Consider the following 15,538-nt stretch of genomic DNA (forward strand, 5'->3'; position numbering starts at 1 on the left):
TAAAGAATGCATGGTAGATACAATTAGTGTGGGTAGAGATCCAATAGACTTGTACTCATGGCAAGGCCCTTAGCAGAAGATTAAGGGTAGCGTGAGACTCCTACTTTAGTGAAAAAATAGTTAAACTATAAGTAGGTAGCACTTGATTAAGATCATGTATGTACCTATTGCTCAGCACCATGCCTTTAGCATGTTTATGTTTATGAAACTCATAATAATGCTCTAGATTACCGATTATACTACTAGGATTTGTAAGCTCAACGTTTGGGTGTTCCGTTCGCAGATTTCTAGCTTAGATCATTCGTGAAGCACCATCGTAGTAGGACTTCCAACATCTCCGTCAGAGAACTGTACTGTAGCTTTAGTGGGCATATGTATTCATAAAACCTTACTTATGTATTTTTTTATTAAACTTTAAGTTTATATTATTTTGGTTTAACAATATGTCACGGAGCTTCGGTTTGTTAAATATTTTTAATAAATGTCTTTTATGCACATTGATACCATGATATATGTTTTGAAAAGAAAATGAACATGTTTTGAAAATTAGGGGTTGTCTTGGCAGCCCAATGTGTAAGGTCATACATGATCTTATTGATGTCGAGTATTGGTTGAAGATGTTGCATTGTTTATTTTTTAGATGAATTACCTCGTCGATTGTAAGTTGAGGGTCGTTGTATCTCTGTCAGACAACGAAACTCAAAACTAGTAGGAGGTTAAGGAGGATAATATCTCAGTCGGCCAAATCATATGGGAGTATTTGCTTCAGGCATTTTAGGATCATTATGTGGAAGTTGAGCATCTGGCGAAGTATCGTTACGATTTTTAAAACTTAAATAAGAATAATATGTTTGTGAACAACTTTGAGATAGAGTTTATGAGATCGATCAAGTATACTCCAGAGATGGTTTCTAATGAAAAAGAAAAGTGTGATTGGTTTCTGAAAGGCCTCTGAATTACAACTCAGTCAAGTGTTGCCTTCAATCACAACAAGATATTTAGTAAGTTAACTGCACGAGCTAAGACTATTGAGAGGATCGAGCCACTGACATCAGGTCTCAAGTCCCAAAATTTTGATAGATTCTAGAGGCTACCTAGACTGCAAGTGTTGAATGTTCGACTGATACTTGTGGGGTGCCATCATGTTCAAACTATAAGAAGTGACATGCGAGAGAGTGTTGGAGGAAGACTTTAGGTTGTTTTCGATGTGGATCTTTGGAGTATCATATTTCAATGAGTGTCCATTTCAACCTACTTCTCTTTATTTTTCTAATCAGTCTCAGGATTCAATTCAAACACCGATCGGAGGTAGATAATAAGATAGACCTACTAATTTTGATTCAGCTAATATGGTTAAACCAACTCATAGTAAAGGTTCAGTTAGCTTAGTAATGAGGAAGCTAGGGTTGGTATATTCTACTTAAAGATATGAGGATCAGGATAAGCCAAACAAAATTACAGGTACTTCCTTTATTCATTTAGGTAAATTTTGAGGTTGAAATTTTATTTAAGGGATGAGAGTTGTAACACCCAATATTAGCCTCATTTGAAACCCTAGAAATTGAGGAGTTTTCTTCAAATCCCTAAAATTTAATTCATGACCAAATTGAAATTTTCAAAAATTTTAGTGACCATTTTTCAAAAGGTATAAATTTTGGGTCCATTTCGGAAAATATAAAAAATGAGGGAATAACCTTGTAACTTATTTTGTTTATATCATCAACCCTGCCCTTTTTATTTCATGCACCTAAACCCCTATTTTTTTTTTCTTTTCCTTCTTCATTCTTTGTCATCGCGCCGCTTGCTCCTCTTTACCAAAGAGTTGTCACTGTCCATTAAAGCAAGGTCGTCTCCATTCTCTTTCCTTAGCCGTGAGTTTGCTGCCGCTTGAGATTTTGGTAAAGAATCAAACGTCAGGCCGCAGATTGGAGTTGTCTACAACTGTTAATGGTCACCGGTTGGTCGGAGCTTCACATGATAAGGCCTAGTCAATCGTTTTCGAGCCTGGGCAACACCTTGGTTGTTATGGGGGCTACTGTCACCCCTTTTTTCCCTTCTTTTTTTTTAGTCTCGACTAGGTGGCCATTGACGTCGTCGATACCACCTACCGCTGCTGTCGTTATACCTTTGTCGTCACTAACCTTGGTTGAGGCAGAATCGGGCTACCATCGTTCGAACTGATAGCCTGTTGCTCGGTTCCCTCGTTTCGAGTTGGATTAATTTTAATATATCATTTTAACGTTTTAATATTTGAAAATTTTTGTAATTGAGATTTTGAGTCGAACCTTGTATTTTTTTACAAGAGACTTTATCTTGAAAACGAAATTACTGCCCCCTCCGCCTTTACCGATTCATTTTGAACCAACCCACTAGCGTATACCTCCTTCAGATACTCGTATACAGGCGACCCTGTACATAGAGTGTCACTACACTTTTAGGTAAAACTATTACGTTCAATATGAAATTTATTTGAATTTTCTTTTTCGGATTTGTATTTATTATTTAGGATTAATATTTAGGATTTAGAAGTGACATTGGAATCAAACGTGATGTAGCGCCCATTAAAACAATGATGCCAGTTGTGTTAATCTTAAGCTGATGTTGGTTTTTTTTTTTTCAATACATAGATTAATATGCATCCCTTCCAAAAGTAAACGACTGGATTGCATTTATTAGTTATTCCCAAGCGCTGACATAATCTAAATTTGATTTTCATTTTGTTCAACACGTACATGGATGACCAATTCCAATATTCCCGACTAATATTAATATCCATGGAATTCTGACTTTTTGGACGTGGCTGCCAAAGTTGGTTCAATTCACACAACCAAATCTCCACGATATCAAATTCCTAAATAAGTTGCGTTGGTAAATGGCACCGGCGCACCACGGTTTCCCGTTGTTCTGCTAAAATTCTGTTCAAGTCCTTCTCTTTCACACTCATCTCCGGCTGATGATAAAGTTTAGCCCTTTTGCTTTCTGTTTCAACTTTCGGCACATAAAAAGAAGTCAAATAATATTTTATAGTCTGCTACAGAAAATGTCAAAGAATGAGGCCAAGCACCCACCTCTCAATGTGCCTACACGTGTTCTTGTCTTATAGTTTTATTTATCAGCCTCGGACAAAGTTACCCAAGCAACGCACTGTTTATAATATTTTGTCTGAAAAGGAACAGTTGGCTTCATCTCAAGGTGCGTGAGGATCACTTTCTAATGTCGAGCAACACTTCCAAGGAACGCACCAGAATGTGTTTGATTTAATAATTAATACAGAAGTTAAACAGCAGCGTAAAGTTTGACTCTTAAGTTCCATTGGTTTCCCGTTCCCACTTTTCAACCCTTGCAAGCACAACACATCCATTTCTTTCTTTTTTTTATATCGATTATCAAGTTCCTACGATAAAGTCTTTGCAATATGCGGTAGATTTTGAGGTTTCCACATTTAGTATTTGTTGAAGACCAAAAACTGATCTGCAACTCAAGCATATCCTGAACTATTCTTGATCCATAAAGAAACAGTATGGTCAATCGACTGCCACCCTTCGTGATCGTTCTTATTCTCTCGGTTCTTAATGGACAAGGACTGATGATATCAAAAGTTGAAGCCAAGAGCAGTGTATGTAAATTAGTCCATCTCAAGATTATTATTATTAGTTTTTTTTTTTTTTTTGCTGTTACTGTTTCTGAAGAAGAGGTGTCCAAAATTCTATTCTTATTCAACAGGTTCACATCGTTTATCTTGGAGAAAGGCCGTTTGATGATCCTAAGCGGGTTACAGATTCTCATCATGACTTGCTCGCTACGGTAGTAGGGAGGTATAACAACAACAAAAAAACAGGGAAAGACAAACGGAATTATGTGTTTAATTAGTAATTACGTAATGAATCTGATTCTAGTGAGGATTTCATCATGATGCAGTAAGGAGATAGCCTCAGATTTTGATGGTTTATAGTTACAGACATGGCTTCTCAGGATTTGCAGCTAAGCTTACAGAGTCTCAGGCACAAAAACTCTCAGGTACTGATTAGAGTTGATACTGAAAACATCATTTTAACTCTAATGGATATTCATGAAGAAAGATAATATATTCTCAGCAGGCCATGTTGATGATGACTTCAAGTGGTACATTAATATGACTTGCTTTTGTTTTGTTTCCTTTTGTTTTTCATTTTATGCAATCCTTCACCTTTTAGAGTTACCTGGTGTTGTTCGAGTAATACCGAATAGCCTTCACAAACTGCAAACAACCAGGAGCTGGGACTTCCTTGGTCTTTCTTCTCATTATCCTACCAGTGTTCTTCAAAATAGTAAGATGGGTGATGGAGTTATCATCGGTGTCTTCGATACTGGTTCGTACTTGCAATTTTTCTGCATCTCGCTCTCGTAGGCTTTGTAAATGCATTAAGGAGCTAATTTAGTTGTTCATAGTGAAACAGGAATATGGCCAGAGTCTAAAGCATTCAGTGATGAAGGACTTGGGCCAATCCCATCCCACTGGAAAGGTGTATGTAAATCGGGGGATCATTTCAATGCAGCAACTCATTGCAACAGGAAAATTATTGGAGCTCGTTGGTTCATCGATGGATTTCTTGCTGAGTATGGACAGCCATTAAACACAACTGAAGATCCAGAGTTCTTGTCACCACGAGATGCTAATGGACACGGAACACATACATCAAGCACAGCAAGTGGTTCTTATGTAAGAAATGTTAGCTATAGAGGCCTTGGTCCTGGGACAGTAAGAGGTGGTGCACCACGTGCTCGGTTGGCCATATATAAAGTCTGCTGGAATGTTCTTGGTGGACAATGTGCATCAGCTGATATTCTGAAAGCCTTTGATGAAGCAATACATGATGGAATTGATGTGTTATCATTGTCAATTGGGTATTCATTACCTCTATTTTCAGATGTCGATGAACGAGATGGGATTGCTACAGGTTCTTTCCATGCCGTTGCTCGGGGCATCACAGTTGTTTGCGGAGCTGCAAATGAAGGGCCTTCAGCTCAAACAGTGCAGAACACAGCACCATGGATATTAACTGTTGCAGCAAGTACCATGGATCGAGCTTTCCCAACACCCATAACACTTGGGAACAACAAAACCTTCTTGGTATTAATTCTGTGATTATGTTGGCTATTGGATCCCAAACTTGATTTATAGAGTGCTGATGCATATCGGTTGATAACACTTGCAGGGTCAAGCCATTTTTACAGGAAAGGAGAACGGGTTTACCGGCTTGACATACCCAGAGGGCACGGGACTTGACCCTACTTCTGCAGGGTAGCTATTTTCTAAGTCCATTGAGTTTTAACTTTAGAAGATTCCAAATAAAGAACATATTTCAGTTGGTTAACTACTACCTTGCAGTGCATGCCAATCTCTTTTACTTAATTTGACGTTGGTAGCTGGAAAAGTGGTACTTTGCTTTGCCTCAGTTACAGGAAGAGTTGCTATAAGACTTGCTGCAGCAACTGTGCAAGAAGCAGGAGGTATTGGGCTGATTGTTGCGAAAAATCCAACAGATGCCTTGATTGAATGCAGTGATGGCTTTCCATGCATTGAAGTTGACTACGAAATCGGCACCCGAATACTCTACTACATCAGATCCGCCAAGTACCATCATTTTTCTGTTCATAATAAGTAATTACTAGATTCCATTGAAATCCTTGGTGATTCTCAAAATTTATCAAAACAGGTCCCCTACAGTGAAATTGAGCCATTCAAGAACATTTGTAGGCAAGCCTCTGTCAGCTAAGGTGGCCTTTTTCTCATCAAGGGGGCCTAGCTCCATTGCACCAGAAATTCTCAAGGTAGATTGATTTTACTATTATGTATATAACTTGAGAGTTTTCAAAATTCTATACCAAATGGGGCTTCAGAAGTTCAGCTAAATTTTAATCATTCATCAGTGATGTCTTAAGCTAATGACTTATGTTTAAAAGTCGAATGAAGTATTTCGAGATAATCTTGTTAAATTTTTTTTGGACACAGCCAGATATAACTGCACCTGGAGTGAACATACTAGCTGCAACTTCTCAGATGGATCGGTGGATGGACGGTGGATATGCCATACACTCGGGAACATCGATGGCCACTCCTCATGTTTCAGGCATCGTTGCACTTCTCAAAGCAGTGCATCCTGATTGGTCTCCTGCAGCTATTAAGTCTGCATTAGTCACAACTGGTATTTCCATTACCTTATCTTTTCATTTATGTTTCTTCAGAATGTAAGTGATTAACTCATGATCATTATTAATCACTTCATGATCATTATTCGTTAACCCATTGCAGCAAGGACGAAGGATGCATCAGGTTTCCCACTCTTTGCTGAGGGATCTCCTCAAAAACTGGCTAATCCATTCGATTTCGGAGGTGGCATCGTAAACCCCAATGCAGCAGCAGATCCCGGCCTAATATATGACATGGGGTTATTGGACTACGCCTATTACCTTTGTGCCATGGGTTATAATAACTCCGCCATCAATCGACTTACAGGGCAATCTACAACGTGCCCGGATGAAAAGCCATCCATTCTAGATGTGAATGTACCATCCATAACCATTTCAAGTCTAAGAAATTCGGTAACTCTTACTAGAACAGTAACAAATGTGGGTTCCCCTAAATCTATCTATGGAGCTGTAATTGAGCCTCCAATTGGCTTAACTGTAACGGTAAGGCCTCACGTCTTGGCCTTCAACTCTAGAACCAAGAAGATCTCCTTCAATGTTACAATCTCTGCAGCACATCAGATGAACACAGGGTATTTATTTGGGAGCCTGACTTGGAGAAATGAACGAACTGATGTGAGAATTCCATTGTCTGTCAAAACAGAGGTTTTACAATCTTATGCAGATGATAATTGATACTTGCCTTGTTGATAGGAATCTGTTCTACTTATGTTTATTCAATCCAAATATGAGTTCAATTTAATTTTGTAAACATTTAATTAGCTTGCAATCTTTCAACATTTAATTTCATGATGATCGATTATATGACATCGATCAAATAAACCAAACATCATGTTGTGGACGAGGATTTAGAGATTAAAGCAGAGGTAAATATCAACAAGAAAATAAATTTATGCAAAAAATGAAATATCTGTTTATCTTTGACAGTTTTTGATCATATGAGTCTGTCTCTATATTGCTATCCACGAGCGAGACCCAGAGACGACAAGAAAAATGAACTCAAGGATTCATATAGTAACAAAAGAGTATTAACCATGTAAAATCTAAGAGGTATCTGGTTTGCAAGATTGACAAGTACAAATTCAGAAATTTATGCAAAGTTACAATTTCTCAAGTTAAATTTAGGAAACATGGTACCAAAACAAAGTTCAAATTTCACTCATCCTTGAATTTAGGATCTTGACCAAACCTTAGCAGCTGACATATTCTTCAAAAGCAATATCTCGGTTTAAGAATTTCAACAGGAAGAGAAAAGAGCCCTGCCAGCAATGCCGGTGGCCTCAATGTAGCGATCCACACATCTAGAGATGCAACTACTTTCACTTCCACTCAGACTCGAGCCTGGCTTTGTTATGCACTTTTCAAAGCACTTCCCCCTCACCGTCTGTATGACAAATAAAAAATAAGACATTAAGTGGAGATTTTTTTGCATTTACCCCGAAATACTGCTGTAGAAAGCATGAAGAAAATCATCTGATGTCGCAACCAAATAACATACTACACTCTCATTCTCATGAAGTGGACATTTTATAGCAACAGCCAGGCCTAGAGGTAAGATATCCGACAATTGGTTGCATCACGAAGAAACTAAAAACTTTAATCAAACAAAAATATCTACACATATAAGTAAACATACAAAATAAGCTATGAACTAGTAACAATTTTTCTTCAAATAATGCTTAAACAGTGACTAATTAGGCCAACAAACTTCTACAAGTATGCTTTCGTAGACAAACATAATGCTGAAGAACAAGAACCATGGCATGGATTATATTTTATTAGGATTGCCAAATTGTGACCTCAGCATAGAAAAGATTTGTAGCATTAACATTTATAGAATCCTCCTGAACGAACATTTTGAGACAAGCTAAGTCAAATGAGTCGAAGGGTTTAAGCCACTTATAGAAATCCGAGGGTCATGGCTTCTTTCTGGGTTTTGATTCCATCTAAACATTGCATAACTATCTAAATCAAGAATAACCCACGTCCGTCTTATTCCATTAAAATGGCTACCTTTACAATCATCCAACAACATAAAGTTATCTACACAGGGAACAGATGTTAATGACCCATGAACTATGGCCGGTATAGAAAAATATAATTCAAGTTGTAGAAAAAAGGGTTGAAATTCACAAATTTTACTGATTACATAAAGATACTGAAAACCAAGAAACATAATTAAGGAAGAGGAACAGAGGGTAACCTCGAGGAATTCTTGGGCATAAGCTGGGCAAGTTGAACCTTCATCTGATCCATGAATTCATCTGTTGAAAACTGGGGAGGTCCTGTTCCGCTTGAACCTGTTGAAAACGAATCCATTTTCTCCTTCCCTTTATCCTTCTTGTTTAACTGTCTCTGTCGCAGCCTTCAAAGTTCAAACCAGAACATAGAAAGAAAGCACAATAAACCCTAACCATATAATAGAGGAGAGGTAAGGGAAAGGGGACGACGCTAAACCCCAGACTTTGCCATCAGAGGATTGGGTTTAGACCCATTTTGTTTGGCCCATCACAGTATTCATTTCACCTGGATTTAAACGAAGTTGTAATGGGCTAATAGATTTATACTCCATTATGATTACTCAAGTGAGAGATGGAAGGCAAAATGGAGTGCGAGACATGCATCTCTCTCTCTCCGGGTCTTATCATGTCGTCATCTCTCTTTTCAATAATATCGAGGAAAGAGATCTTCTTACACGTCATCCCCAGACAGAGAAGCCGACAATGGTGACACATAGCGGCCGCCAACTGGACGGTAGGGAGGGCTCAATGGTACAGTTTGAGTTTGGAAGGTGTGGTGGTCCTACCCTATAACCTCCCTCTATAAACACAACATATGGACCATCATATTTCGCTCTCTCCCGCCAAATGCTTTAAAACCTTTGTACCGTTTGAAATATACAATTAAGCAGAAGCCCATAAGAAAACTATACATAACAAATATAAACACAATTGCAGAGGCTGTCCCACCTTTTTGGTTTTGTTGCACTCGCATTCGCATTCCCCCATCCCTCTGCGTCGACTTATAATATGGTCCAAACTCAATAGGTGTTGTTAAGTTATAGCATCTACCGTCTCAAGGATTCTTCTTTTATCTCTATATATTAATCTTCTGAATGGAGACAGTAGAGACAACGGTTTTGTCAAAAGATCTGTCTTGTATAATATAACCTTGTGCGTTTGTCTGCACTGTCATTTTCAATGTAATAATAGCAAGGAGTGAGGTAAAGGCCCACGTCTCTGTTTCATTGATGCGTATGCTGCACTAGCTACCTAGGCCTAGCTATTGTTACAATCTACGCCATTTCATTTTCTTCTATCCTATGTGTTTATATATTCATGATGTATCGACGAGAAGAGTGAACTAAACGATTACTTCTCTTAAAATTTTATAATATTATTTTAAATATTTTTTTATTGATAATCTATTTTTATTTTTTAAAATTTTTTATAAGTTTACTTCCTTTAAAATTTTATAAATTTAATCCTTAAAATAAAATCTTAATTATTATAGTAATTCATCATCTTTGTTCTTGTAAAACCTTATCATCTTTCGTTGTATTTTGTTTTTTTTTTCAAATGTTTCTATTCAATATGAGCTTAAACTTACAAGTATTTAATCCTATGAGAATTATTTTTAGTTTGCTAGTTCATTTAGGAAAATTTACCGAAATATCACTACAGGTAATAATTACCTGTCAGACAACCTTTCTCTTAATTTTACTAATCTAGTACACTTTTTGACAAGGCACAGATCGTCATCCGCGCCTTTGCGAGGTTTCATCCGAGTTGACGCCACGTCATGAAAGGCGGATGACTATCTGAGTTGCTTCCACGTAAGGACATGCACGGATCGCCATCTGCATCTTTTTTAGGTTTCTAACACGCGCCAGTAAGGCGCGGATCACCATCCGTGCCTTCCATTAATACCCCAACCGTTCACACCTTCTACATTTATGGGAAATTCGACTAACCCCCTCCCATCTTCCTATAAATACCCCACCACCTCTATATTCAAACACAAACCAAACACACACATCCAAACCCTCTCAAAGTTCAAATTCTCTCATTATTCCGAGTATCATTTTTCTATTAAGAAGATAAAATATTTTTAATATTGTCATCACCAAATTTCAAATGAAAAGTAAAAAAAAATAACTTCCTCCACTACAACCGAATTCTAGCTGGAACAACAGAACAAACAATGATACCAACTATTTTGACTTTAAACATTTTTAAAGAAAAAAAAGAAAAAACAAGTGAAAATAGTGTAAATCGGGTCTATAAATACCCGAACAAAAATGTAATAGAGGGGGTTGGATTTATCAATAAGAAGTAGAGAAAAATTTTCAATGATTTTTTGGTATTTTTATTTTATTTTATTTATTAGCTTTCAAAACAAAAAAAATAAAAAAAGGCGTTTTACCATTCTATCGGAGTCTCGTCAGCGTTCGGAGGTTCGGTTAGACGATCCGAACGGTAAGAATGAGCGTCTCGAGGAGCGGAGCGGCATACTGAAATTTGGACCTGATCTAACGACGGACGACACATATCAGAGCCTGGGAAAGTCAAGCGGTCTTTGGCCATTTCACGACGATCGGAGCGTCTCCTAACAAAAAGGAGTCCAGATCTGTTACCACCGCGACGAGACGAACAAGCCCCGAAAATTTGATGGCCAACGACCACCGAAAACCGGCCAAATTCTAGAGAGAAGGGAGACCCTCTCTCTAAAAAATAAAATAAAAACTAAAAAATGAAAATTATAAAACAAAAACAAAACGTATGTTATTTTAGAAGGATTTTAGGGGTAAATTTTGTTTTAAATCCCTTATATTTGAGCAGGTTTTGCATTCTGGTCACTATAGGGGTCGATTTTGATATTTCACCAATTTACTATGCATGCTTTAATTTTTTGGTAAATTTACTATTTAAATCCCTCTAATTTTTCCGTATTTTTACATTCTGGTCACCCTTTCATTTCTAATTTCTTGTAATTTTATTATTCTGTTTTGTTTTATTTTAATTTAGTCATTGTTAGTTCTAATTTAGCTACTGTTATTTTATTTTTTGCATTTTGGTCACTGTTTATTTCTTATTTAGTTACTGACTTTTTTTTTCTTACATTTTAGTCATTCTGATTTTATTTTATTTCAATTAAGCTTTAATTTTTACTTTATTTTAATTTAGCCCCTTTGCATGTTCAATTTGTTCTTTTTTGCTTGGTAATTATATATTTATGCAATTAGGTCCTTATATTTAATGTTTATTTTCATTTATTTTATGTTGTTTTTATTTTACTGATTTTTATTTTTTATTTGATATTTTATTTTTTAAATTGTTTAAGTGTTTCCTTTTTAGTTTAATTTATTTAGATTTAGTTTTAAATCTTTTGCAGGTTTGAAACACAATTATTACTGACACATGATAATCTTTTGCAGTTTTGAAACACAATTATTACTAACACATGATAATCTTTTGCAGGTTTGAAAATCTTCAAAGAGAAGATAAACCGATCAACATTTTCGATGAAGAGTTCATAATGAGAAGAACTCATCCGACGAGGAAGAAGAAGTTCATAATGGGAAGAACTTGTTCAACCTTGCCTCAAAATTTCCAGTGGAGAGTTCATAATGAGAAAAACTCATCCAATGAGGGAGAAGAAGTTCATAATAAGAAGAACTTGTTCAACCTTGGTTCGATCCCATCACAGAAAGAAATGGATCAACATATTCTAGTGGAGAGTTCATAATGAGAAGAACTCATCCGACAGAGGGCGAAGAAGTTCATAATGAGAAGAACTTGTTCAACTTTGGTTCAATTCCATCAAAGAATGAGGTGGATCAACATTTTACAGTAGAGAGTTCATAATGAGAAGAACTCATCCGACAGTGGGAGAAGAACTTCATAATGAGAAGAACTTGTTTAACCTTGGTTCAATTCTATCACAGAAGGAGGTGGATCAACATTTTCCAGTGGAGAGTTCATAATGAGAAGAACTCATTCGAACAGAAGAGTGAAAAGTTCATAATGAGAAGAACTTGGAACTCAAATTTTCACTAATGGACCAAACAGATGAAAATTTGTGCTTTACGTCTTTGCTCTTTTCCTGTTTCACAGCAACAAGCAAAGAGGGGCAGCTGGTATCACCAATTTTCAAATGAAAAGAAAAATAAAATAGCTTGCTCTACTAGCACCAAATTCTAGCTGGAACCACAGAACAAACAATGATACAACCTATTTTGACTTTAAACATTTTTTAAGAAAAAAATAAGAAAAAAGAGAAGAAAAAAAAGTGAAAATAGTGTAAATCGGTTCTATAAATACTCGAAAAAAAATGTAATAGAGGGGGTTGGATTAATCAATTAAAAGTAGAGAAAAACTTTCAAAGATTTTTTGGCATTTTTATTTTATTTTATTTTATTTGTTAGCTTTCAAAATAAAAAAATAAAAAAGGCATTTTAATGTTCTGTCGGAGCCTCGTCGGCGTTCGGAGAGTCGGTTAGACGATCTGAACGGTGAGAATGAGTGTCTCGATGAGGGGAGCAGCATACTAAAATTTGGACCCAATCCAACGGCAGACGGCGCACATCAAAGCCTGGGAAAGCGAAGAGGTCTTTGGCCATTTCGTGACGATCGGAGCGTCCCCTGAAAAAATGGAGCCCAGATCTGTAACCACCGCAATGAGTGAAACAAGCCTCAAAAATTTGGTGGCCAACGGCCACCGTAAATTGGTCGAATTCTAGAGAGAGGGTTTTAAGGGTAAATTTTGTTTTAAATCCTTTATATTTGAGCAGGTTTTGCATTCTGGTCACTGTAGGGGCCGATTTTGATATTTCATCAATTTACTATGCATGCTTTAATTTTTGGTAAATTTACTATTTAAGTCACTCTAATTTTTCCGTTTTTTTACATTCTGGTCACTGGACCTTTCATTTCTAATTTCTTGTAATTTTATTATTCTGTTTTATTTTATTTTAATTTAGTCATCGTTAGTTCTAATTTAGCAACTGTTATTTTAATTTTTGCATTTTGGTCACTGTTTATTTCTTATTTAGTTACTGACTTTTATTTTCTTACATTTTAATCATTCTTATTTTATTTTATTTAAAATAAACTTTAATTTTTACTTTATTTTAATTTAGCCCCTTTGCATGTTCAATTTGTTCTTTTTTGCTTGGTAATTTTATATTTATGCAATTAGGTCCTTATATTTAATGTTTATTTTCATTTATTTTATGTTGTTTTTATTTTACTAATTTTTATTTTTATTTGATATTTTATTTTTTTAATTGTTTAAGTGTTTTCTTTTTAGTTTAATTTATTTAGATTTAGTTTTAAATTAATTTAATATTCGAAACAAACTTAGAAATTAGGATTTCACACTAATTTTAATTAGAGAGTAATTCGAGTCGAGTTTTCACAATAGATGCCTGATTACTCGAATCAATTGCTCGAATTTTAAAATTTATTAATAATTAATATTTACTAAAATATTTTAGGTTTAATAATTTATATAATAATTAGGTATTTAGTTTAGAATTAATCCTTTACTTTAGAAGTTTTTTATTTAGGTCCTTAAGCTCTTAGATCTTTTAGAAATCAATATTTTTAATCCTTTCACTTTTTAATCCCCGAACTTCGATTAGACTTTTAACATTGACATAATTAAATAGGTTAAATAGAGCTTCCATTTTAGCTTAGATTTCAAAATTGTCTTTTAATTTAGGGGATAATTCGAGTCGGCCCTCGCGTAAACGCTTGAGGGACCATATTGGTTATTCGATTCAATAATTAATTAAAATCAAATAGGATTAATATTAGAGCCTACGTTCCTAGGCATGAGCCCCTATGTTCTTTAATTTTCATAATTTGACACCGTAGGTTAGAAAAAGCCTTAATTTATTTTTAATATAATAAGGATTAAATAAAAAATTTGATTGATTGCATTGTTTTTAAAACTTAAGGCAATGTTCACTTATTAAGGAGTTAATTGTATATCCTCCGCGATCGTGCTCAGGGGTGACTACTGGTAATTCCCTTAATAAGTCAACATCATTTTCAAAACCGCATCATGGTTTTCTAAAAACGAGGCAATGTTCGGTTATTATATACAATAGTTGATCTCTTGATTTACTCTCGGGGGTGAATGCTATCGGTCTCAATAAACAAATACCCTTTTCAACTTTGCATCCTTAATGATTTTTAAATTAAATAAAGATCGAAATCAAAATTTCCAATTTTAAATATAGGGTAATCAACTAGGTACCAATATTTAGGCGATTGTGGGGGTGCTAATCCTTCCCCACGTATAACCGACTCCCGAACCTAATTTCTGGATTTTTGCAGACCCTAAAACTTGATATTTTATTAAAATAAAATGTTTTATTAAAATCATCCGGTTTTTACTCTCACCTTAAATGATTGGTGGTGACTCCTCACATTTTTAAACGATTTTCAAAGAGAAAACCCCCGAGTCGGTATTGGTCTTTCCTCGCCCGGGCGAAAAACGGTGTCGATAGCTTGGCGGCTTTGCTGGGGACTTTTATTTTTAAAAACAAATTGAGAGTTGAGCCATTGGTTGGTTACCCTATATTTATTATTTGGAAATTACGAGTTCAGTCTTATTTAATTTACTGTTCATTATGTTATTTAAAAAAACATATTGTTTCTCTGGTTAATGCTTACACTTTTGTATAATTATTTAGGATTATTGCATATCATTGCTCTGAACCCGAGATCGAACCCGATTCACCTAAGTAGAGAGAAACGTCACACCGCACGAGGAGCATTGGGCTTTTTTGTGTGGGTCTGATAAAGTACCTCTGGAAAGCACCCTAAGTTGCCTATCCGAATATCATATCCGAGGTACGCTTTTAGTGGTGTGATCCCCTGAGCTGAACCTGATTCGTAAGTCTGTAATGGGCCAGAATCGGGGGTAACCTTAGCAGGTTGTAAAGATGGCTTGGGAACCTTTGCTAGAACCCAGCATCATATAGAGAATTTAGTAAGCTTTCCCCGCTAGAGCCATGTGGATAGCCTACGAGAACTAGAAAACATGCAGTTAGGATTAATAATTTTTTTGTATGCCTTTTTTCAGTCCCAACTTTGAGTCATATTTATTTATTTTTGCTAAGATTACATTTCTGGACAAATCATTTCAACTAACTTGATTATTTATGTTTTGTTTCTACTAATATTAGTTTCCTTTTGTCTGTTCTTATTGCATTTTTGCATGAACATGACATATCATTCAAAGGTATTGATCCCTAAATAATTGATCATTTAGAAGCTTTATGAAAAACACTGCCACAACAATGCCTTTCGCTAGGAACGATAGGACTTCGAAGATG

At 35.8% G+C, this 15,538-nt stretch overlaps 1 protein-coding gene and 1 pseudogene across 1 annotated transcript; one reads left to right on the plus strand and one right to left on the minus strand.

Annotated features, from left to right (window-relative positions):
- The first annotated feature begins 3,492 nt into the window (after positions 1-3,492).
- LOC120114352 (subtilisin-like protease SBT3.8) lies at positions 3,493-6,900 on the plus strand. Its single transcript, XM_039135292.1, is given in 11 exon segments — positions 3,493-3,616; positions 3,724-3,815; positions 3,919-3,937; positions 3,939-4,017; positions 4,194-4,349; positions 4,437-5,110; positions 5,196-5,281; positions 5,369-5,614; positions 5,697-5,811; positions 5,993-6,185; positions 6,293-6,900. Coding segments are annotated over 11 exon segments (2,328 nt in total). The 5' UTR covers positions 3,493-3,520; the 3' UTR covers positions 6,865-6,900.
- Positions 6,901-7,180: 280 nt separating this feature from the next.
- On the minus strand, positions 7,181-8,705 carry LOC120114343 (annotated as a pseudogene).
- Positions 8,706-15,538: the final 6,833 nt, after the last annotated feature.

The sequence above is a fragment of the Hibiscus syriacus genome, unplaced genomic scaffold (genome assembly GCF_006381635.1).
Source record: "Hibiscus syriacus cultivar Baekdansim isolate YM2019G1 unplaced genomic scaffold, ASM638163v2 tig00110223_pilon, whole genome shotgun sequence".
In the NCBI taxonomy this organism is placed as follows: Eukaryota; Viridiplantae; Streptophyta; class Magnoliopsida; order Malvales; family Malvaceae; genus Hibiscus; species Hibiscus syriacus.